At 32.5% G+C, this 24114-nt stretch overlaps 1 protein-coding gene across 3 annotated transcripts; it reads left to right on the top strand.

Moving 5' to 3' along the window:
- Nucleotides 1-1263: 1263 nt before the first annotated feature.
- Nucleotides 1264-22842, top strand: LOC105211550 (tyrosine-protein phosphatase non-receptor type 61F). 3 transcript variants are annotated; one of them, XM_029039777.2, is made up of 8 exons: nt 1264-2011; nt 16986-17159; nt 17228-17490; nt 17556-17781; nt 17843-17989; nt 18063-18676; nt 18744-18973; nt 22474-22842. In XM_029039777.2, exons 1-7 carry the CDS (start codon nt 1847-1849, stop codon nt 18946-18948), a joined length of 1794 nt encoding a protein of 597 aa, XP_028895610.2. In that variant the 5' UTR covers nt 1264-1846; the 3' UTR covers nt 18949-18973; nt 22474-22842. The 3 variants fall into 3 exon arrangements, with proteins under 3 accessions (XP_028895610.2, XP_028895611.2, XP_011181348.2); XM_029039778.2 differs by having other exon boundaries at nt 1265-2011; nt 18744-18872; XM_011183046.3 differs by lacking the exon at nt 22474-22842 and having other exon boundaries at nt 1265-2011; nt 18744-22001.
- The last annotated feature ends 1272 nt before the right edge of the window (nt 22843-24114 follow it).

Raw genomic sequence — 24114 nt, 5'->3', positions numbered from 1 at the left:
TAGTTCAATGGAAATACTACAGCAAGAGCATGGATGTTAAGACTAAAACGTTGCCCATGCTAGATTTAGAATTCCTGAAACATAAGGTAATTATGTATGTGTATAAAAATGAAAGAACAGATCTTACAAAAGCTCCTAAAGAAACCAAAAGAGGATTGTCAAATAAAAGTCACAGTTTAATGGGTATACACTAATATTTATTTCTGAATCCTTATAACTTATGTGCTGAACACATAGAAGACGACAAGCGACAAGCGACATCTGTCAAATATTAAAATACACGCTTTCTTATAGGCACAGATTTTTTGACAACAGCACGACTACGCGACAACAGGCTTGTAGTTGTCGTTGTCTCCAAATTAGAAATGTTTCTAATTTTGTCGACGACAATGGCCGCTGTAGAACTGCCACTAACATGTGAAATGTAAAATTATTCAAAGTTTGCCAGTAGAAACGTCAAATAGCTTTGATATATCATTTATAATAACAATCGATTATTTAAAACAAATAAATCCACCTATTTTTACATTTTTTGCGTAAATAATTTCACTTTAAACTAAATATGTAAATTTTATTGAAATGAAAGATGTTAGTACGGCACCAATGAAATTGCTGTTTGATATTTCGCTGCCGTCTTCAAAATGTTCAAGACGCTGGCTTCAAAGCGACTTTTGTGATCAGCCGTCGCTACGTCGTGTCGTGTCGTCGTCTTTGTGTTCAGCACTTTATTGTTATATTCTTACAGAAACTAATCCCCGAGGTTTAGGCTGTTGAGAAGTTCAACTCACTTAACCGCTGTATTTAACAAGATTTCGCCATACAACAATGACACTTCATAATTACTTCACCGAAGTGATTTGAAGCTGAACTCTAACTCTACTCTAAATCCCCCTGTGCGACTCTGATTTTGCGCAATCTGTTGGTCACATTTGTTTAATCAGAGCTGCTTATCGCTACAAACTGACAACTCTCCTATTAGAACTGTGTCTTGCTGCCAATCCGGCAACCCTTATATAGTCGATTGTAAGCGATATATTGCCACTCGAGCATTCTGGCAACTACGAATATCGATATCTGTATAAATCGGGCAAGTTATGGATTTCTATTGCTATTCTAGATGTTCCGGTATCATTTTCGATACAATACTTTAAGTATATTAAAAAACTTAGAAATATTGTACACCCTGTGTTATATGGCATATAACATATTCCATATTGGCAACACCGTACGTGCCATTTAGAGCAACCTTACAATTTGTTGACTTGAAACACATTCCAATTTGCAGCGGCAACACGGTCATTGGTCAAAAAAGTGATAGACGATTAAAAGTGCGAAATTTCTTCATTACATTTCTTAATTTTAGCTTGCAAAATGCAAAATTACGTTTTACTGACAGTGTGAAAGAGAACGAATATATAAAAGATTTTAATAAAGTTTGTTAAATAGTGTGCGCATGCATTGCATTGGCAAATATATTCTGCAGAGCTTGTATTGAATCGGCAAGTTTTTAGCTTTGCTTATTTTTTATCACTAAATGTGCAACTTGATTTTTTTAATCTAAAATTAATATTACAACAATAATACCCTGTCAATCTTTATAATTGTGAATTGTGTATTTCCGCCGTAATTATCATTGAAAATCATCCCAATGTGATCGTGGCTAAAAAGATAATAATATACTAATCTTCTGTGAAATGTGTTTCAATAAATAATTACACTGTTTAATTGAAAGTAACCACGAAAAAATTGACACCTGCTATATAAAACGAATACATATTGCTAAATTTTTAAATACCATAGTTGAAAGTGAAATATAAATTGTTAAACGAACCTAAAACGTGAAAAGATGACTTCAACTACTAATAGAAATGAAACAACAACGGATACTTGTGACAGCAATATTGTGGGGAACACCATAGCGGCAGGTAATGCCAACGGGAGCGGCAGCGGCACCATAGAAGCAGAGTATAATAGAATTGCTGATCGACAAGGCTGGCATAGATGCTACCAGGTAAACAGTAAACAATAAACCCGCAGTGTGGTGAATGTTTCGCAAAATAAATGCAAGAGTATGGTCCAAATTGATTAAATAATATAAAACAATTATGTTAAGTTTCTTCATAAACATTAAAACAATTCAGTAAAGGGTATAAAATCTGTTCCGCTAGTTCTAACGTTTTAAGTTTTCCTCTTATTAACCCTATATTCTCTACATATTCATCGTCTTCACAGTTACTATTTTATTTGTTTTTATTTTATGTTGTCTTCCACGAAATCTATGAGAGAATCAAGAAATAAAGTACATAGTCATTGCCTACAAACCAGCTTGTACATAGTATGTACGTAAATGTGGACGTATACACTTTTGTATACAATTGAATGTAGATATGTTTAATTCCTATTAACTTGTGTACTTCTGGTTGGGGAGTTTTAGCTCTGTGCGTCGATAGGAAAGCCATGAGTGAAATTAGGCGGGCATTTCCAGGAAATGAAAGTTTTAAAATCATAAAATTAAATAATAACGAAAAGTTAAGGTCTTATAAAATGTTTAATCTAATGATAGAATGACATCCATAAAACATTGATAATTCTAAGTATTGCCCAGTTCCAAGTTCCAGTTTTTGACCATAATTTCCCATTTTAAGTACACGATTATATCTGTAATAGGAAATAATTGTTTTGGGAAGCATTTGATTTCATAGGAATATTTTACTTGTTATCTCGTTTTACTTTCATATTAACGGTATTTTAATGCAAACATGAATTCTTATTTTTTACTTTATTTCGTTGTTATTATCATGGATAATAGAAACATACATACATATCTGAAAAGTTCATTCACTTCTTAACGTTTTCAATAGAAACTTTAGTTTAGCAACTAAAAGGTAATAAAATTATTTTTGCGATAATTGAACACTCACAAATATCAATTTTATTAAAATGTTTATTTTATTAAAATATTTCCATTGGGGATCAAACTTATATATGAATTCGTGACATAACGGCGGCAAGGCCATGTTTACTGATATTTCTGATTATTTAAATGTACCAGGATTTAAATCATAATAATTTAAAATATATTTCCTGTGTTTAACTATATTTAGTTTAAAATATGTCTATATATATTCTTGGAATTATATGCAATAAAAGTCACTATTTAAAATTGCAATATTTCTCAGAAAATAAAATAAAGTGTTAAAGTTAATCACATATCAACATACGTATGTATGTATGTATGCTAAAATACTTATGCATATAAAGGGGGTTCCAATAAGAGCGCTTAAATAAAGCGGCCTATATTTACATATGTATGTATGTATATGCACTATACCTTAAAAAAATTACCAATTGTAAATCTTGCTAAAAGAGCAAATAATTGACTAGAAAGCCAACCAGATTTATACAAATTGGTATCTTAATCATATCAGCCTGATGGAAGCTGATATGTCTTCCATATTTGGATATTATTTCGAGTGATAATCGTGATGCAATGCAACTTTTCAAAAAATAAAAAAATCCTAAATATTCTTCACTTCTATGAGTTACGGAATTACACAGTGGAGGGTATTAAACCAAACACCTACACTCAGTTTTGCATATATAAGTAAACACATAGTATTTTGTATTTCACCTTAATGTTATATGTATATAGTCAGCTGACTAATCGTTACGTCATAATACAGACTTCTTTGGATGCAGGCTCTTTCATGCCCCAAGTAAGGTGTAATTCGTTGTTGGCAATTCGTCATCATATGACCTGAAAGAGCGATACATACAAAAAAGACAAAGAGCAAAAAATTAACGTGTTGGAGTTTTTATCTTTTCTGCAATCCGTCAATGAGTATGGAGGTATGCGGTTTTGACAAAGATCGTCCCCAAAAAAAAACTTGTTATACTCAAATGACCCAGTCTGAAATTCTTGCTTTTAAAATGTCTTATGAGAAATCATGAGATTTGTAGGTGAAAACTTGCTTGCAAAAGAACGTAAATAGAATTTATAAAAAAGATTTATAATTTTATTCTTCAGCTGCTTGCGGTATGTACATATGTACATATGTAACTATTGATTTTTTAAATTTCCTACAGGTGTTTTATTTAGGTTTTGTCGTTATTCTTGCAGTGTTCATGATATTTTTTTTCCAAAAAAGAAGGTTTTTTGGAGACAGGTGGTTTTAGAATATCTTATTACAGTATACTCTCGAAAAGTAAATTCTCAGAAAGTAAATAATCGCGGAAAAGTTAATCACCTTTAAGATTACACATGCACCTCGAAAAAGTAAATTTTTTAATTTACTTTTCAGAGAGTGTGATAAAAAATTCGAAACGAAGCAAGCAGCGTTTTTTATGATGTTGCAAAAACTAAATAAACTCTCCTACTTGATCCACTGGTTTAGAAATGAAAACGATGCAAATCAGGTGTCAGACTTTTTGAATTGTCGTACAAAAATGGTCAGAAAATATATTGCAAAAGAAAAAAAACAAAAGAATATTCAAGATTTTTTCTCTTCATAGTAAATACATATGTATGTATGTAAATGTAAATATGTTTTTCATATAAATCCATATGTTTTATTGAAGCAAATAAATGAATGAATTTTTTAAGTTTAAAAATGCATTTAATATTATAAAAACAGATAATTTATGTATATATTTGGAAAAGTAAATTATTCGAAAAAGTAAATTACCCAAAATACCAATCGATTTACTTTTCGAGAGTATACTGTATATTAAAATCATCATGTTATGCTTTTAGTGGCTCACAGCTACTTGCCATAACATTATTTGGATTCCTATGAGCTTACAGAAAGACAACTAAAGTATTGTATCACTAATATGCAGAAAGTAATATTACAGCCAAATTAGTTGATCAATTAAAATTTTGATTGAGAAACCAGTTTTTGCCGTTCACACTGAAGGCTTCTCGATAACCGATCAGCTGTAATACATTTTTGTTTTTGCTTTTCATAAGAAGTTGGTAAGTTTCATCAGCTGATTGCTATTTTTAGCAGCAATATCTTCCGTCGTGTAGCATGAACAACAACTCGTAGACAAAGAACGTATGTACATATTATTATAAATAAGGTCTTTGTGGCAGAGTTGCATTTCATTTCCAAGTCGATTAAAATTCAAATAAAAATTAATGTAGATCTTCATTTTGTGTGGTAAATCGAACTTAATCAGCGTTTTAATCGATGAGCGGCCGGCTAATTGATCAATTAGCTCCTGTGTGAAGGCTATTAAATGTTTGTTCATGTGAAATTTCGTAATGATCAGAAGTACCGTTATTTGCGAAAGCTTAGTTCTTGTAATTTTCCGGTTAGTTATATGGAATGAATTTTGTATATTGCGAGCTATTTCTTTAAGTTTTGTGCTGTGAATTAATATAATACTGTTTTTAAGTTTCCTGAAATAATGTACAATATTTTTCCTTTAATTTGATGTATCATATATAGTAGTTTGAAGAATTTATTTTATGATTGGATGGTTTTCTCATCAGCATTGCACTGTATATGAGTCACTGTATGTCCGAATAAATGAGTAGCTGAAACAAAAACATCAACAGAATTATTAAATTTGAAGGGCTGACACGCAAAATATTTTTAATTTTGAAATGTTTTCAATATTAGTAAACAATAACTACATCTTATAGTACACTTATTTTATATATCTTTGATTCTTCACATTTACTTTTATTTATTTACTAGCAGACCCGGCCACACGTTTTTGTGGCTAAGGTATACATTAAATTAGTAAATCTTTCAATGTAGAGAAAAAATTCCTACGCATAAAGACGAAAACGTTATAGCTGATATATTTTAAAATGATTGATAGACTTTATTGTAGATCTGTGTTAAGCGTAAATCATCATAATTTGTAAAACTTTGATTTTTTAATCGTATATTGGAGAAAGTAACAAATGACCAAATTTCATAGTTGGCTTTATCTTGGCTTTGGTGACAATATTGATTACCTTCTTCACAGCCAGTGTTGTTCTTTTGCAAAGTTTGATGTTGATTTATGTTACGCAGCATGATGACAACTCACACTATTTTTAATTGCAAATGAGTGGGGATAGTCCAGCAATTTAAAATAGTCTGTGGGATAATTGAATACGTCATCCTGGTTTGTAGCTGTGTCAACTCTCCTTTAACGAAAATCTAAATTGTCGCATTAAGATCAAAGAGATCCTTGTTTTTTTACCACCAATATAGATCATTCAATCAGCCATTTATGTTTATTATATTATGGTTTCATGTCAGGAAAAACACGATGAATAAGCTCCTCTTTCGAGGCCATGAAGTGACAGAAACCCGTTAAAAATGTTATTAATCCATCGAGGTGTCAACTGCGTCGCTGCCATTTTCAACTATTTGTACAATCGCAGTATGATATGGTTGGAAAAACACTCGTATGTTATTTGTTAATTGGCGATTCTTTATATGTCGCCACAAATTAGACGATTTTAGGAATGTGATTAGTTCTTCAGCAACAGTTGATCCAGGAATAGACTGCCGAAAATCACCTGCCAACAGAATCATGGCTTCACCAAAAATATTTTCGTTGTCGCGTAAATCTTTTAAAGTCCTGTGCAGTACCTCCAGCGACTTGAATATCTGGAAAATCTTCTTTTCTTTTCTTCTAGCTCTTTTTTTTAGCGATTTTGCAGACTGGTGTTTCGTTGATTTGAAATTTAGCAGTAATTTAAAGGCCGAATTGCCGTTTGTCTGCCTACTAACAGGTGCCAAGTTACCCCTATTCCCATTATAACTGGGCGTTGAAAATGAGTGAAATCGGTTCAGGAATTACCTCAACCCTCATGTACTATATATGCTGATTTTCGTTATTCTATTGGACTTTATTTCAAATTGTGTGTAATAAAATTAAATCAATAAATTGCGAGAGTATAAAATGTTCGGTTGCATTTCCCTACTTGTTACAAATTCTATTGGGCTATCGACACAGCCTTATACAATTGAACAATGATAAAAATATTTTAACAAAGCAACAATGACAACTTTCAAAATATTATTATTTTTTGTTTTGTTTTTGATTTTTTTATATTTTTGTTGTCAATTCAAATAAAATCATCTCCTTGTTATCTTCCTCACAATTTTTCGATATATACATACTTTCTAATCCTTCCCTGGCCTTCCATAAATATTTCAAAACTAAAATTAGCCAGATCGGTTTGGCCCTTCTCTACTTTTTTCGAGACTAACGACACAAATTGTTTGTATGGGTGATTAGAAAATTGTGGATTTAAGACTTTTTCAGTCAATTTTTCTAATTTTTCTCTCCGTAAGAACCATCCCGGGACCTCTAAAAACATTTTAAAAAAAGAATTTGCGAAATCGGTTCAGCGGTTCTCGAGTTATGCGCTTAGCAACACATTTTGCGATTCATTTTTATATTATAGATTTTTGGTAAGTAATTAAATTTTTTAGCGTATGAGCCAAAATATCCGAATTGACACTCTGGAGGAAATTATTGCAGCAAAAGGAGGGCCAACAAAATACTAAATATACATATCTAAAACTAACTAAAACTATATATCTAATATATTGTATATACAGTGATCCCCGCTTAAGTGGAACCAAGTGAAAAGCTTGGTAAGTACCTCGAGGCAGTTAAGCGGGATTAATTTAAGTGCCTTACCCGCTTAAGTATCTCAAAAGTCTTGCATGTTAACAAGGGTCACTTAAGTGGGGATTACTGTATTCCTCAGCTTTATATTAAACATTTCGGACAGCTCTTTCTTATTTTTTTGTTAAATTAATGAATATAAATCATATGGTTATATTTTCGTCAACTTATTTGTTTATCAATTCCGAAAATCAGTATTTCCAATTAAATCTGTACAATTCGATACAAAAAGTGGAATTAGAAGATCACATGTTGGTGTTTGTTTGAAAATAATGTTCCGTTCATTCCTTATGAATCTCTTACGACTTATGTTTGCATTTTACAAACAATTAATTTCTAATAAAAGTTCATGACAAAGTTGACTTTTTTTTGTATTATAGTAATCCCCGCTTAATTGTCCCTTCTTAACTTGCAAGACTTTTGAGACACCCAAGCGGGAAAGGCACTTAAATGAATCCCGCTTAAGTGCCTCGAGGTACTTACTTTTTCTCAAATACTTCGATCTAAATTTTTTTTCTTTTAGAATAAAAGACACATTTATTTCTTATTAATAACAATAAATATGAAAAAAACTTTACAATACTATGTTCATAGATACAATGTATATTTTCCTTTTGACAATACTCAGCGCATTCAATGGCAAAAATATTAAAAGACACTTAAAAGAGGAAAATTGCAAACAATTTTGTTTTTGTGCTTAATTATTACAGGCATTTAAGCGGGAAAGGCATTTAAGCGGGGATCACTGCATGTACTTACAGTGAGGAGCAAAAGTGATTCCATGATCAACATTTTCATGTTTGAGCGCGCATAAAAAATAAACGAATGAAGTAAATGACAAACACTTTTTTTTCTTGAATATCTAGTTTATTTGTAACAATTAGGCGTAAAAAACAAAATAGTAACGGAGGCAATGGCATAGTTATAATACAAAAACCAAAAAAATCGGCATGTACTCAGTTTTGCACCATCCGTGAAAAAATTAAAAGAAATGCATTATTAATATTTACTCCATAGACCCTTATTTTCTATGACTTTTTTTATAAGTTCTGGCATCCTCACAAATAGATTTTCAACAATTCCTTTCGGAATATTATTCCATTATTGTTCAACACGCCCCCAAAGATCGTTTAGGTTGGATGGGGCTGATTGATACTGTCCGAGCTGTCGCTTCACAATTGACCATAGATTTTCAATTGGATTGAGGTCGGGACTTTGCGCTGGCCACTCCATCACCTTAAAATTTGGTTTCCCAGCCATTCTTTTACAATTTTCACAGGTTGCTTGGGATCCCCATTTTGCTGAAAAGTGATTTCATGCTCTGGATACGCACACTGGTCAAGAAAATTGGGAAGCTGGGTTTGCAAAATACTTAAATAATATTCCTTACGCATAATCCCGTCAATTTTGTGCAACGGTCCCACTCTCCAAACGTGACGCACCCCCAAGCCTCCAAAAAACAAACCAGCTTTATCCGAGAAAAATGTTAAGGCACGACAAAAATTCGCAAAGGCACACAGAAACTGGACAGTTGAAGACTGGAAACGTGTTATCTGGTCGGACGAATCCAAGTTTAACCGTTTTCAATCGGATGGAAAACGGTACTGTTGGCGTAAACCCGGTGACAAGCTTCAAAGGCATCACGTGAAGCAAACAGTAGAACATGGGGGAGGCAACATAATGGCTTGGGGGTGCTTCACGTTTTGGAAAGTGGGACCGTTGCACAAAATTGACGGGATTATGCGTAAGGAATATTATTTAAGTATTTTGCAAACCCAGCTTCCCAATTTTCTTGACCAGTGTGCGTAGCCAGAGCATGAAATCACTTTTTAGCAAAATGGAGATCCCAAGCAACCTGTGAAAATTGTAAAAGTATGGTTGGGAAATCAAATTTTAAGGTTTTGGAGTGGCCAGCGCAAAGTCCCGACCTCAATCCAATTGAAAATCTATGGTCAATTGTGAAGCGACAGCTCGGACAGTATCAATCAGCCCCATCCAACCTAAACGATCTTTGGGGGCGTGATGAACAATAGTGGAATAATATTCCGAAAGGAATTGTTGAAAATCTATTTGTGAGCATGCCAGAACGTATAAAAAATGTCATAGAAAATAAGGGTCTGTGGACTAAATATTAATAATGCATTTCTTTTAATTTTTTCACGGATGGTGCAAAACTGAGTACATGCCGATTTTTTTGGTTTTTGTATTATAACTATGCCATTGCCTCCGTTACTATTTTGTTTTTTACGCCTAATTGTTACAAATAAACTAGATATTCAAGAAAAAAAAGTGTTTGTCATTTACTTCATTCGTTTATTTTTTATGCGCGCTCAAACATGAAAGTGTTGATCATGGAATCACTTTTGTTCCCCACTGTATGCACATTTTGCAAACAATGACTTGACAAACTGTATGTACACTTTTAGCATTTTTTAACTAATAGCGTTGATGCTGTTCCAATATGACCTGGTTCAAAATATCCATTTTTTATTTATTTATAATATTCATACTTTAAGCTTACGTATGTATGTATATACATATGTATGAATGTTGTACATATATTCAGGCATGTTCCTATTAATATAAAATTTGTATTCACCACAGCATCCAGATGAACAGACACATACAAATGTATGTAGATGCTTGCAAAGGCCTGTCTAAGTCTGAATTAGAAAAACAAAAAAATAACATATTTCGAAGCATACTTCCCACAAAAACGCCATTTGACCACTAATCGTTATATTTCTCAGAAAGTGTATACAGACTAATATTTATTTCGTGCTAAAAGCAATAATACTATGATATTGGATAATATTCCTTTCCATGTCACATTCTTCTCACTCTCGCTCAAATCATTTTAGCAATGCTTTTCAACAAAAAGAGGTGAAACGGAAACTTGCAAAAAGTATAAAACATTTAAGTTGAAAGCAAATGCGCAAACGGCATTCCTGGAAGGTCAGTCAGACAGCTAGGCGGTCGTCGCTCAATTTGGTGAACTTTCAAGCAAATAAATAATTTTCATAAGCTAGTGATCATTAGCGCACAAATCCGAGACCTGCATGACGGCGTTCGAGAAAAGTGCACGCTAGCCGAACTGCTGATTTTCTTTCAGGTTTAATGTGAGTCACTGGTGTTTTACCGTGGTAAATGCACATTTATAGAATAACCGAATATTCACTGTTTGAAGTCCAACGCACTTCGTAAGTAATTTTATATTTTTAGTTAGTCATAGCATCAAGGCGCTTTAATGAAAGTATTTTTCAAATTTGTACATATGTATGTATGTATGTCTACACAAGGTATGGATATTGTATTATTGTTCAAAAATTCACTTCAAAATTGTTATTTCATTAAAACATAAAATGTCTTTTCTTTCAGTTTTTATATCAAACGAACCTTCCTAAAAACGTCCCTTTAAATTGATATTATTCTTGTATTTTTTTTTTATATATTTATCTATCTATTTTTTTTTATTTATCTATCTATATTTATTAACAGGTGCAACTGAAATATATTTTCAACAAATTCTTAAACCTTTTCACATTGTTGTAATATTTTCCGGTTTTACTTTTCATTTAAAACGTCCAAATAATCCTCAAATCTAAAATTCGTATACACTATATACACACTTTGTAAACAAAAATAATAATAGAGAACGAACTAGTAATTCACCTGCCAATGTACTTTTATATCGATTAACAAAGCAATTAATGAGTAATTCCATTAAAAACAATTATATTCCGCTTTAACTTGTGTCATGGAAACGTCATCATTACGATGGTGATACTGATAAAAATTATCAATGGTAAATCACATGAATGAAAAGTGAAACAAACCAGAAATATGGCAAATCACGGCAAAAAATAAATAAAACTACAAGCTTATGTTATTAAGGTTATTCCCGGAGTTGTTTATAGTAAATGGGTTTGTGAGTCTGATAGGTATTTCAATAAAATGATATAAGAATAAATATGGAACTATTTTGAACGCCTTGTTAATGTTACGAAACATATGTACATTAGTCCCTTCTTATAAGTCCACATAACAGTTTTAAAAAATCATTTGCCTCGAATAACAACTTTTCAGTAACTTTATGATATATATGTGGGTTTATACATAAATCTTTCAGGTGCAAGTTCGTTCATCTCCAAAATGGAATGCATTTTCTGTTGTCTTTCTTGGCAGTATTCATATTATTTTTATATTCAATAAAGCATCTTTATATACGACAAGCCTTTAGCATTCTGCATTCAGTTTCGCTCCAGTTCTCAAGTTGAATGTGTAACGATTTTATTGTTTTATTTTTAATGAGTACGAGCTTACCTACAATTCCATGTACATTCATGCATATGCGCTGGAGTTTTTTAAGAAACATATTTGCTCTTATACTTATATGAAAAAGCGAATTGTTCATATATCCAGCCATGGGTTTCGCGTTGTGTACTACCTTGTGTATGTGAGTGTGTGCATGTTTGTATATGTTAAGTTTGTGCACATGCACTCACGCAAGCGCAAGTGGGCAAATGTGTTCACATTGCCACACGACATTAGTCATATATGGCGCTAAGTGCATTGCCAGCGCTCCGCTACACCACCTTGAGTCGACTACACACCAACACACAGATACACATGTGCATGTGATTAGAACTATAGCTATGCATAGCAGTTGGAATGAAGTCTCTTCCAGGCATATCGCTGCGAGTGCCGCTAAAATTTGTTAGCCTAGTTAATTATGAATGTGAGAAATGTTATACTTATAGATGACGATTATAACGATCACCTTGATAGTATAGCGGCTGCTGGTTGGCGTTTTCTACTTCTTTATTATTGTTATTATTTTTTTTTTATTCGCAAAGAAATTCATTCATAAAGCTCGCATAGAAATTTCGTTGTGTTTATCGACCGGCATTTGACATACATACATACATATGTGTCATACACAAATATGTACATACATATCTACATATATTTATTGTAATTCATTTACGTTCTGCGTCTGTCTCATGGTATTACTACGAATACCAATTATGCTCTCTGTACTATGAGTAATATACCTTAATAGCAAATAAGCGTGACGTTTTTGTTTGTGCCTATAACTATAACTTGCATAGCCACATGGCACAATTCTTATAAAAAGAGAAAAATTCTGTGGAATAATTTAAATCGAAACAAAATGAAGCCCATCCTCGATTCAAATTTTGACGATTTTCAATGGGCTGGTAAATGAACATAAATTATTTTTTAAGGTTGTAACTTTGCATACATTTATTTGAAGACTTAAAAGACTGTAATAATTATATATACGCTCTTTCTCTGCGATTGGCTGAATTTTTTAATAAAATAGCATTAATACTACTATTTTTTTTTTTTATAAAATTTTAATTTTTTGATAAAATTCGCTGGTAAAAATAGCAATCAGCTGATGAAACTTACTAGCTTTGTATATTTATTGCTGGCAGCTAGAGTAATCAAAGCAAATGCTCAAAGCAGCCCTGATTTACACATTCATTCAACAGCTGTTTCTACTTCTGACGGCTGCTAGCGAAAATTCCACCAGCAGAAACTAGCAGCTCTCATGCGATCAGCTGACGCTCTCTTCTGCTAGTGTTTCTGCTAATTTTTTGAGTAAAGGAACGCTTTTCCAGCAGAAACTTGACTATATATCACTTGCCAGCACCTAGTATACAGACTTCTTATGAAAAGCAAAAACAAAAATGTATAACAGCTGATCGGTTATCGAGTAACCGGCAGTGTAAAAGGTAAAAAGGGTTTATCAATAAAAATGTTGATTGATCAATTAATTTGGCTGGTAAAAACGTTATTACTTCAGAACAACGTTTACTGTTGACATATGGTGCATTTGCTGCAAAAAGTGGTCGAAAATTAGTCCCCTCGATAGGAATTTATTCTAGTCAGCGGCGGTGGTCACTTGCCCGAAAACATTTTAAAAACAAAATGACATACCCTTAACTTTATATTAAAGGTAAATTCTTGACCATAACATAAAATTACACGCTTTTAATGTCTGCTTGAAAATAACTTGTCAAAAAACACCCTTTAATCAAAATGATCAGAATGATCAGAAGAGAAACGATTTGGAACCCGGATTTGCGTGAAACTTGGTACTAGTGTTCCCTGAGAAAGTTGGCATTTCAAATGGGCAAAATCGGACCGTGACAATGGTCCACAAACTGTCATTAACTGAAAGAAGTGTTATAACTATGCCAAAAGAAAAGCTAGTACCAAATTTTGGTACATAGGATTGCGGTGTGAAGGGAAATTTGGAGTGGCCAAATAAATTTGTATATATGTACATACATATTAAAATATGTTTAATAACTTTATACCATTGATAAATACGAAAGCGTAATATTATAAATAATTTAGGGACCCCAAAATAAAGGATTATGATATGAAACCCCAATTAAACTAATTCATTTAATATATGCAATGATATACAGTCAAGGACAGAAGTTTAAATACACCCATAAAATTTTAAACTTTTATTAAAATATATATATAAATAAAGTGTTTGAACAAAAATGTAATGATGCAGTTTTTATAATAGATAATTAATCAACAATGGATTCATAAAAAATTGTTACGTAGATAACGATAAATTCATAAAAAACGTAAAATTACCCAGAACAAAAGAGCCACTGAAAAATACGCATCGCGTGTTTCTTGCGAATTTTCTTAGAAAAAAGTACCGATATATTCGAAGATTTAGCAACTTTTAGATTACGATTTCTTCTCTAAGATGAGATGACAAAAAATCCCAAAATAAAATCTCTCACATGTGAGAAGAATAAGCAACTTGGACTTGCGAACTTGAAATTGCGAACAAATACCGTGATATGGATGAATCTTTTTGAAGAAGAGTCCTGATTACTGATGAATCCAAATTCAAGATATTCTAAAACGATGGCCACTCAAAAATGTGACGAGAAGCAGGTACATCATATCAAACCCAAACTTTAATTCCAACTATTAAGCATGGTGGAGGTAAAGTCATGGTTGGGGAAGTAATAGGAGCAGCTACCGTGAAATATCTAAGGATGGTATAATTTTCGAACAACATATGCAGTCCTCATTGGATAGCTTGGATCTCGGAAGTTTTTGGATATTCCAACAAGACGACGACCCTAAGACTGAGGCGGACTTAGTGAAGGAATGGCTGTTGTATTATACTTCCCGTCAGCCCTATAGTCTTCCACAACCACCAAACATGAACCTGATTAACCATTTTTAGGTGCTATTGTCACGGAAAATTTATAATGCTTCTTGAACTAACAATCAATCCTTGAAAGAAGCTCTGAAAAAAAGAGTGGTCTGATATTGCGCCTTCGGAAATAGAAAATATAGTTATATTTAGAAATCTACGCCACGCCGTCTAAAAGTAGTTATTGAAGCAGGAAGTAGACGAACAAAATACTAAATTTATTTTATTTCCTTTATATCCGTTTGATTAAGTCAGATGTTGAAACCCTATGCACTGTTTTTAAACTTTTGTCCCGCACAATTTTAGGTTTTTTTATGAATTTACCTTTATCTACGTAACAATGATTATTTTTTGCATTCCATTATTGGTTAATTATCTATTATAAAGAAACATTTTATTTCAATAAAAATTGAAATTTTATGGGTGTATTTAAACTTTTGTCTTTGACTGTACTTTTATAACTCGAACTCTTGAATTAGCAATAGCGTTTAGATGCCAAAATTCACTCTAAAACCATTCTATAAATCGTACTATACGACGAGGACATAATACAAATTTTAAAATTTTACTATCGATATCTATATTTTACAGCTATTTAAAAAATTTTATGTTTTAATGTAATTTTTATTAGTAGAAGTTTTTTTGTGAATTATGGTGATTCGAGTTAGGTGAGTTCAACTGTATATCGAATGAAGTTCCTGATAAAAAAGTATCATTCCACAAGTTCGCATTATGTAATAACAATAAAGCAGTTTTGTTAAACTAATGAGGTTAATGACTTCTAGATTTTCCAAATATAATCTAAAACAAGTAAGGAAGGGCTAAGTTCGGGTGTAACCGAACATTTTATACTCTCGCAATTTATTTATTTAACTTTATTAATATAACAAACAATTTGACTCACATATTCGTCATATATATGGTATAAAGTCCATTGAAAGTTGGAAACCCTAATATTAGGTTAGAAGCACCGAGGTCCTCATGTTCGATTAATGGGGCCTTGAAAACCTATGGTCAGATTTCGGCGATTTTTAGAATGGGGCTGCCACACTATAAAGGTAGTATTTGTGCAAAGTTCTGCACCGATATCTTCACTAGTGCTTACTTTATATATTGTAAAGTTAACTATTCAGATCGTCTTCAAAGTTCTGGTGTATAAGAAGTAGGCGTGGTTGTGAAGCGATTTGGCCTATTTTCACCTTTCGGTGTAAAGTTAACTATTCAGATCGTCTTCAAAGTTCTGGTATATAGGAAGTAGGCGTGGTTGTGAAGCGATTTGGCCTATTTTCACAACATATCATTGGGATGTAAGGAAACTATTACAAACCAAGTTTCATTGAAATCGGTCGAGTAGTTCCTGAGATATGGTTTTTGACCCATAAGTGGGCGATGCAACGCCCATTTTCCATTTGGTAAAATAATCTGATTGCAGCTTCCATCTGCCATTTCTTATGTGAAATTTAGTGTTTCTGGCATTTTTCGTTACTGAGTTAACTCACTTTTAGTAATTTTCAACCTAACCTTTGTATGGGGGGTGGGCGTGGTTATTATCCGATTTCAACTAATTTCATGGTGTGTGGTGGGGTACGTAAGAGAACTGACTGCAGACAGTTTGGTTTATATAGCTTTATTGGTTTGCGAGATATATACAAATAATAAATAAATATATAATACAATAATACATCCAAATATGCCCCTTCCTAGTGCGATCCTTTGTTCCAAATTTTACTTTTATAACTTTATTTATGGCTTAGTTATGACACTTTATGTGTTTTCTGTTTTCGCCATTTTGTGGGCGTGGTAGTAGTCCGATTTTGCCCATTTTCGAAAGCAACCCTCTCACGGTCCCAAGGAACGTGTGTTCCAAGTTTCATCAAGATATCTCAATTTTTACTCAAGTTATCCGTTGCACGGACAGACAGACATTCGGATTTTGACTCGTCTCGTCACCCTGATCATTTTGATATATATAACCCTATATCTAACTCGTTTAGTTTTATGACTTACAAACAACCGTTATGTGAACAAAACTATAATACTCTCTTAGCAATTTTTGTTGCGAGATTATAAAAATACATACTGTTCGAATAAATCAAAATTATATTTGTTTTCATTCAAGGAAATTCGTGATCACTGTGAACGTGAAGCTAGTGAAAAACAATTTGGCACTATTGAATCGGAGAAACCAAATAATCGCTGCCTAAACAGATACAGAGACGTAAACCCGTACGACCATTCTCGTATCATTATTCACAGAGGCCATGTAGACTATATAAATGCAAATCTTGTTCAGGTAAGCCAATAACTAGGTATATTCAAGAAATCAAATATACGCATGCTTTCTCTCTTGTTTCCGTTCAGCTGGAGCGTGCCGATCGAAAATATATTTTAACACAAGGTCCCCTAATCGACACCGTCGGACACTTTTGGTTAATGGTTTGGGAACAAAATACAAAAGCCATTCTAATGTTGAACAAATTGATGGAAAAGAAACAAATTAAATGCCATCACTATTGGCCGGACAAAAAGGGTCCCGAGAATGCGTTAAGGTTGGATGAGGTGAATTTGACCGTGGAATTTCTACGTTGCGAAGAATATAAGAATTTCTGTCGCAGATGGTTCAAGTAAGTAGATAAATTAATATCAAACAAGGCCTTACATTTACTTTAAATTTTTTTTATGTTTTAAGGCTAACTGACCTTGAGTCGAACACAACTCGTGAAATATTGCAATTCCACTATACAACATGGCCGGATTTTGGCACTCCTAGTTCACCAGTGGCGTTTTTACAGTTTCTCAAACAAGTGCGGGACTCGGGAGCACTCGATGCCGATGTGGGGCCGGCAGTCGTACACTGCAGTGCTGGTATTGGGCGTTCGGGTACATTCTGTTTAGTTGACTGCTGTTTAGTTTTGGTTAGTTATTTGATTGCAAAAACATAAACCGCAATATAACGGATTTCTTAATTCACTGCAGATCGAAAAGGAAGGTGAAGCCAATGTTTCTGTGCAGGATGTACTTTTTGAGCTGCGCAAATATCGCATGGGCTTAATACAGACTGCAGATCAATTATTTTTCTCTTATCAAGCAATTATAGAGGGTATTAAATTGCTCAAGGATCCGGTAAGATAATTTATTTACTTATCGCGCACGTTCAGTATACATTTAATCACGTAATATTACGAAATGTTTACAGGAATTTCTAAATTACAAGGAAACCCCAATCAACATCAGTGACAATGAGCATGAGCCGTATGCTACAGGTGTAATAATAAGTGGCGATGTTCCACCACCTTTGCCACCACGCACACATTCCCTTACACTGCCGATGGCCGGTTGTGGCCCTGCCGGTGCATTAACCTTGAACTTACACGGTAAACCATTACCAAAAATACCAGCCAGCGAAAGTTTTAACGAGGACTTATACGCGCCCACTGACAATGCAAAACATACCAACAAGGATGCGCTGAATAACATCATAAACAATGAAAAAACCGCTGATAGAATGTCGAATAGACCTTTACCACCTATACCAAAACAGCCTCAAATCACGCAAGCCTCAAGAGATCGTGTACATGAATCAGAGAGTGATGAAAATGAATATTACGAAAACGATGACAGTGAAGACGATAATGATGAGGAAATTGAAGAGCACAACGATGACAATTCGGACGATATGAAAAACGCTAACGCTGTCAATGAACGGAGTATAAGCAGTGAAGCAGCAAGCGGGGCTGGTGGTCATGAACCATTAGATGAAGTGAAATTAAACGGCACCGATATTTCAAATAGCAATTCCAATACAATAGGGTAAGTCAGCAACGACTTTAGCTGTAAGTAGTACATGATGTTTAACAAGTTTATCGCTCTTTTATAGAAGTCCCGAAAATGAGTTGAAGCGACGAAAACGTGCCGAGAGACAAGCAAATATTGAGCACAAGGTGAACGAGATTAAGCGAAAGCAACGAGAATCCGAAGAGAGCAAGCACGCGGCGAAAAAACGAAGGTCATTAATTACCTATATTGCGGCGGGTGTTGTTGTGGGTGTGATTTGTGTGTATGCATATTCGAAACTAGCCTAAAGCCAAGCAAAAGTTGCAAATAATGGTAAATACAACTGAGTGGCGTAAAGGCCGCAATCAGCATCAATTGATAGTTAACTTTGTGTCGCGCACATGCTCTAAAGCGCTCCATCATTTACATATACAATAACGCTCTCGCCAATAATATCAATAACAATGCGAATATGTTATTATTTAGAATATTTAAATATCGATTGAATTAATCAGAGTTAATCATTTGCATGTAATTGAGACGCAGATTACCCAAATACATATATCGTGCATAAATTAACAACAAATAGTATATATTATTGTTATCTACATAAACTCACATTCTTGAATACGATGTAAAATCTTGAACGAGATTTATAAAGTGAAATGATTTTACTCATTTCACGCTCAATTTGCAATGCATATGCATAAATGTTTCCCTCCCTTATTAACACAAAAACCTAGAGCTCTGTATTTTAACTTTGGTTTCAACTACTTATATCCACAACACGCACAAGAAACCACACCCTATGCACCTAAACTTCATTCATACATTCATATATACATATTTTTTTTCTTATAAGTCTCAGCCAATTTGTTATCATGTTATAGCGATCGAACTGGAAACACGATTTGTTAAGAAAATGTATTTTTATTTTGTAGAACCCTTTAAGTTCAAGATAACTATTATGCGACAATGAACCAATATAATTAGATCACAATGAAATTCAAATGGACTATCCAAAATGTGTTTTTTACCCTTTCTATTAGGACGAGGAATCCTGTAGAATTCCTAGTACCACAATGAACACTTCGTACTGGTTTAGGCCTTTTAGTTAATATGCATTTAAATTGCAGTTTAATATTTGCAAAGTATTAAAACAAACTCAAAACAACATCGCTCGATTCGTATATGCAATTAACTGCAATAGACTGAGAATATGTATAACAAGAACTAGAACAAATTATATCTTTGTAAATATTTACAATTCATAACATTATAACACTAATATTATATGCGTAGACATCATAAGATGGAGTAGTTGTAAGTTTAGAAATTCCATATGTCTCATTGTTGCGAGAGACTTCCTTTAAATTGCTACAGTCCTTTTAATAGTTGAGTTCAAAACTGTCTACTAAAAGTAAATTTATTAATTCGACATGAAGGAAGAAACGTTTGAGTTTTTATTAAATATTGTTAAAACTTACCACTAGCGATATAATTGAAATTATTCTAACGAACGGTATTAAATGCTTTAAAATTTTTACTGAAAAAATTAATTTTTTGTCTATATTTAACTTTTTGGATTAACAGTTGTATTCATGTACACAAAATTACTGAATAACCTTAATTTAATCTTTACTAAAGTGGCCAATGCTTGTCAAAATTATATTTTATTTTATGTATACGCATTATTTATTTAATGTTTCTTAGATATTAATTACTTTATTTATAACGTTACTGTTACAAGACAAGAGCAGTAATTTAACGGAATAACGGAATTTTACTTAAACCCGTTATGCACCAACCTAGTAATTTCTCAATATTCCTTCAACGGTTTTAGTAGTTTTTGCGACAGCACAAACCATTCTCAACATATTTTTGACAACGCCATCTTTGAGTGTATACAAATTCCGGTCACTTTCGATTAAATTGAGCCCGCTGTCATGAGAACCACCAACCGTTGTAACCGTTGTGTTCTAAAATTTCTAAAGAGACTAATAATAGATCTAATGACCATTTGAGCAAGTGAATCCCAGTGATTAAAAGACGAAGACGCTGATTTTATATGTTGATACATATTATGTGAAGTAGTCCGACTGATGGATTACAATTGTTTCAAAAGGCACATATCGTTTAATTTTACTTGATATTGTTAAATCACGCTGAACTGTCTCCCGCAAACAACAAAAATTAACTTCAAATATAGGAAAGGGCAAAAGAAAAAGAGAGGCTTAAAAACTTATTTTCTACACACGAATGTATAATTAGAAGAAACATGACAAATGTGTAAAATTAAAATTTATTACAAATATAAAGAAATTTTCATAGAAGATTACAGTCGGAAAATCAAACATTTGTATCCTTTTGCTACGTAAAAAGTTTATCTTACGGTATATTGTTTCGATTGCTAATCTGTATTTTAACGCGCAATTGTTGACTATTAGCACGATAACCACTTTTTGAAACTTGTATTTATGGACATATACTTTCTTGAAGTTTACAAATATTATGATTCAAAGGTTTTTGTACACTTATGGAGATTCTCATTCACAACCTCTTATATTAATAGTTTAGTTAATGAACACTTATTATTCTAACAGATTCGTACATATTATGTTCGACATTCTTATAAAAAACGTATATCATAACCCATAGTTTTTTATTTTAAATTTACGAAGGCATTTGTCCATACCAAGTTATAGTGATAGTATGCACTATGTTTTACAAACATATATTTTTCGATTATAAATGAAAGCATTGAATGAGTATTATTTGTAGTTCAACTTAAAAACAATAAAATAGTAGTTCAAGTTTCCCCTCTGACTGGGTATTTGGGTGTATACATCAACATAGATACATTATACAAAGAGAAAATTTAAAGCAATATCAATTTAAGAATATAGCGCTGTCGGATCCTTATTGTGTCCATAAAATGGCGTTATCTCATTGCTCTAAAATAGGGAAATATGTATATACTTCAAAACAGAAGTTAAATACTCGATCAAAAACCTTGTAAGGTTGTAAATTACTAAGCAACCACAAAATAAGATATCAAACAAATTGTGGAATAAATTAACTGGAAATAATTGAATGTTAACAACCAACATATGAACAGCGCAAAGAAGAGTTTTTCCACATATGTTATACTCTTTCAAATTAAAAATAGCAAGGCAAATATTAAAAGCACGACGTAACAGCAAAAGTGATGAAGTTTCAAAAACGAACAAAAATAATAACATTTAAAATAAAAAATATTAAAGTTTGATAAATTCAAGTAAAAAGTGGCGGAATCATGCGTAGTTTTTCATCTTTTCGTATAAGCCCATACATACATATTACTAGTGCGTAAATACACACATATATACATATATATATACTAGTTTATATGAAAAAAAAAAAAACAATTTATTTTTATAAGTACGACATGATGAAAAGAAAACACAATTATAACGAGAATCTAATATTATAATGCAAGTATACACAAATATACTTTTATATTAAAAAAATATTTCTAAATCAACTACAAATACAAGCAGCAGGAGTTAATAATAATATATAACATTTACATAAAAACTAGTTTTTAAATGTAAAACAAAAACTGAAATCCCTTTATATAAACATTAAGTTCTATGTTTTAACTACTTGAAAAGCAGTAAATTTAATATGAGAAATAAAGATTATATAAGAAACAATGGTAAAATAATTGAATTGCAACCTAATTTTCTCTATTCATGCATGTAGTAGATATGTTTGTACCAATGTATATGAAATTCGTAATTATGTGTTGTATTAAAACCTGTCCTTATTTGTTTTGTATGTGTTTTTTTCAGACGAATGAAGAAGTAATGGTGAAGATTGTATGGAGTTGATGTATAGATGTTGCATAAATGGATCATGACTGAGCAGATTTTCGAATGAACGAATGAAGAGTGTCTTTGAGAATATTTCAGCTTCACATAATTAGAACAACTGCGCAATCATCTGTATAAAAACAAACAATCAACGACGATGTACTGAAAATACTCGAATCAAATGCCTTAAGTAATCTAACTACTACATTATTCAATTTAATTGTCTATCTTGAAACAATGTATGAACTTAATTGCTACTTTAATTTACGTAGTAGTGCTAATTATTTATTTTATTTTATCTAGTAATTGTTTAAAAAGAGAAAAACACCTTAAAGGGTTCTACCAGTGCATCGACTTTTTTAATTATATATACTTAAAGCTATATATATACATAAAAATCGCGATTGGAAAATATTGTATTACAGCTCTTAATATTTTTTCATTAACTTAAAAATTTAAATTTAAAGTTCATTTTAATCGAAGATTGTACAGTGCATCCTATTCAAATGTATCATCTGCAAAGATATATATTCTCTCGACTATATTACTACGACACTCATAACAATAACACGCCAATTGTGTAAGGCAACTGGAAAATAGTCGCCAGTGTAGTTGCCCTGGTTACTGAAGCTAGATTTCATATGAAGATAGGCTATAAGGATCAGTATCCTAGAATACGCAGATAACAGCCCTGAGTTTACATTTTTGGCGATTATTTTGAAAATAGTTGGGTGGCAATTTGTGCTGTTAAAAATACAAATACGTTAATAAAACTAATTTATTTGAATCCATATTAATATTATAAATACGAAAGTAACTCTGTCTGTCTGTTACCCTTTCACACCTAAACGACTGAACGGATTCTGATGAAATTTAGTTAGGAGATATTAATAATTAAAATTTGGTTTTACTTCCAATATACAGTTACATAAATATAATATAAAAATTAATTGCTGTTCGTTAGTCTCGCAAAAAGTCGAGAACGGCCAAACAGATCTGGCTAATTTTAGTCTTGAAATATTCCTGGAAGGCCAGGAAAAGATTAGAGAGTGAGTAAATATGGAAAAATTGCGAGGAAGATAATAATAGGAGAATTTTATTCGAGTTGACAAGAAAAATATAAAAAGAGAAAACCAAAAAATAATATTTTGAAGGTTGTCATTGTTGCTTTGTTAAAATATTCCCGTTGTCGTTATCGTTTTAAAACGACTTAAGAACGCCTATTTGGCATTCCTGTTGGCGTTAACGACATTTATCGAAAATAAATTGAGATTCCCCAATTTGAAACGACTATAGAGACGACAAAGAAACAGTCGTTTTTTGCCGATGCTATAATTGTGAGCGACATAGAAACGACGCGGTTGTTTGAAGGAATATTTAAAGTGAAGATGAAAATTCCAAATCGGAAACAGTTTGAAAATTTAATTTCTGAAATGGAAAAATATCCTGCATATGCCAAGGACTTTAGAAAAGGGATAAATCCTTTAAATTTCGATTTTTTGGGAGGGATATTTTTTTTCTAAAAAAAAACCTAAATCCATTCCACCGCCATCTCGCGTCGGAAATTGTCGGCATTAATAAAATTGCATTTTTATATCTAAGAGTATATTTAAGATATGA

This window comes from Zeugodacus cucurbitae, chromosome 4 (assembly GCF_028554725.1).
Source record: "Zeugodacus cucurbitae isolate PBARC_wt_2022May chromosome 4, idZeuCucr1.2, whole genome shotgun sequence".
NCBI lineage: Eukaryota > Metazoa > Arthropoda > Insecta > Diptera > Tephritidae > Zeugodacus > Zeugodacus cucurbitae.
This window is presented reverse-complemented; position numbering and strand designations above follow the sequence as displayed.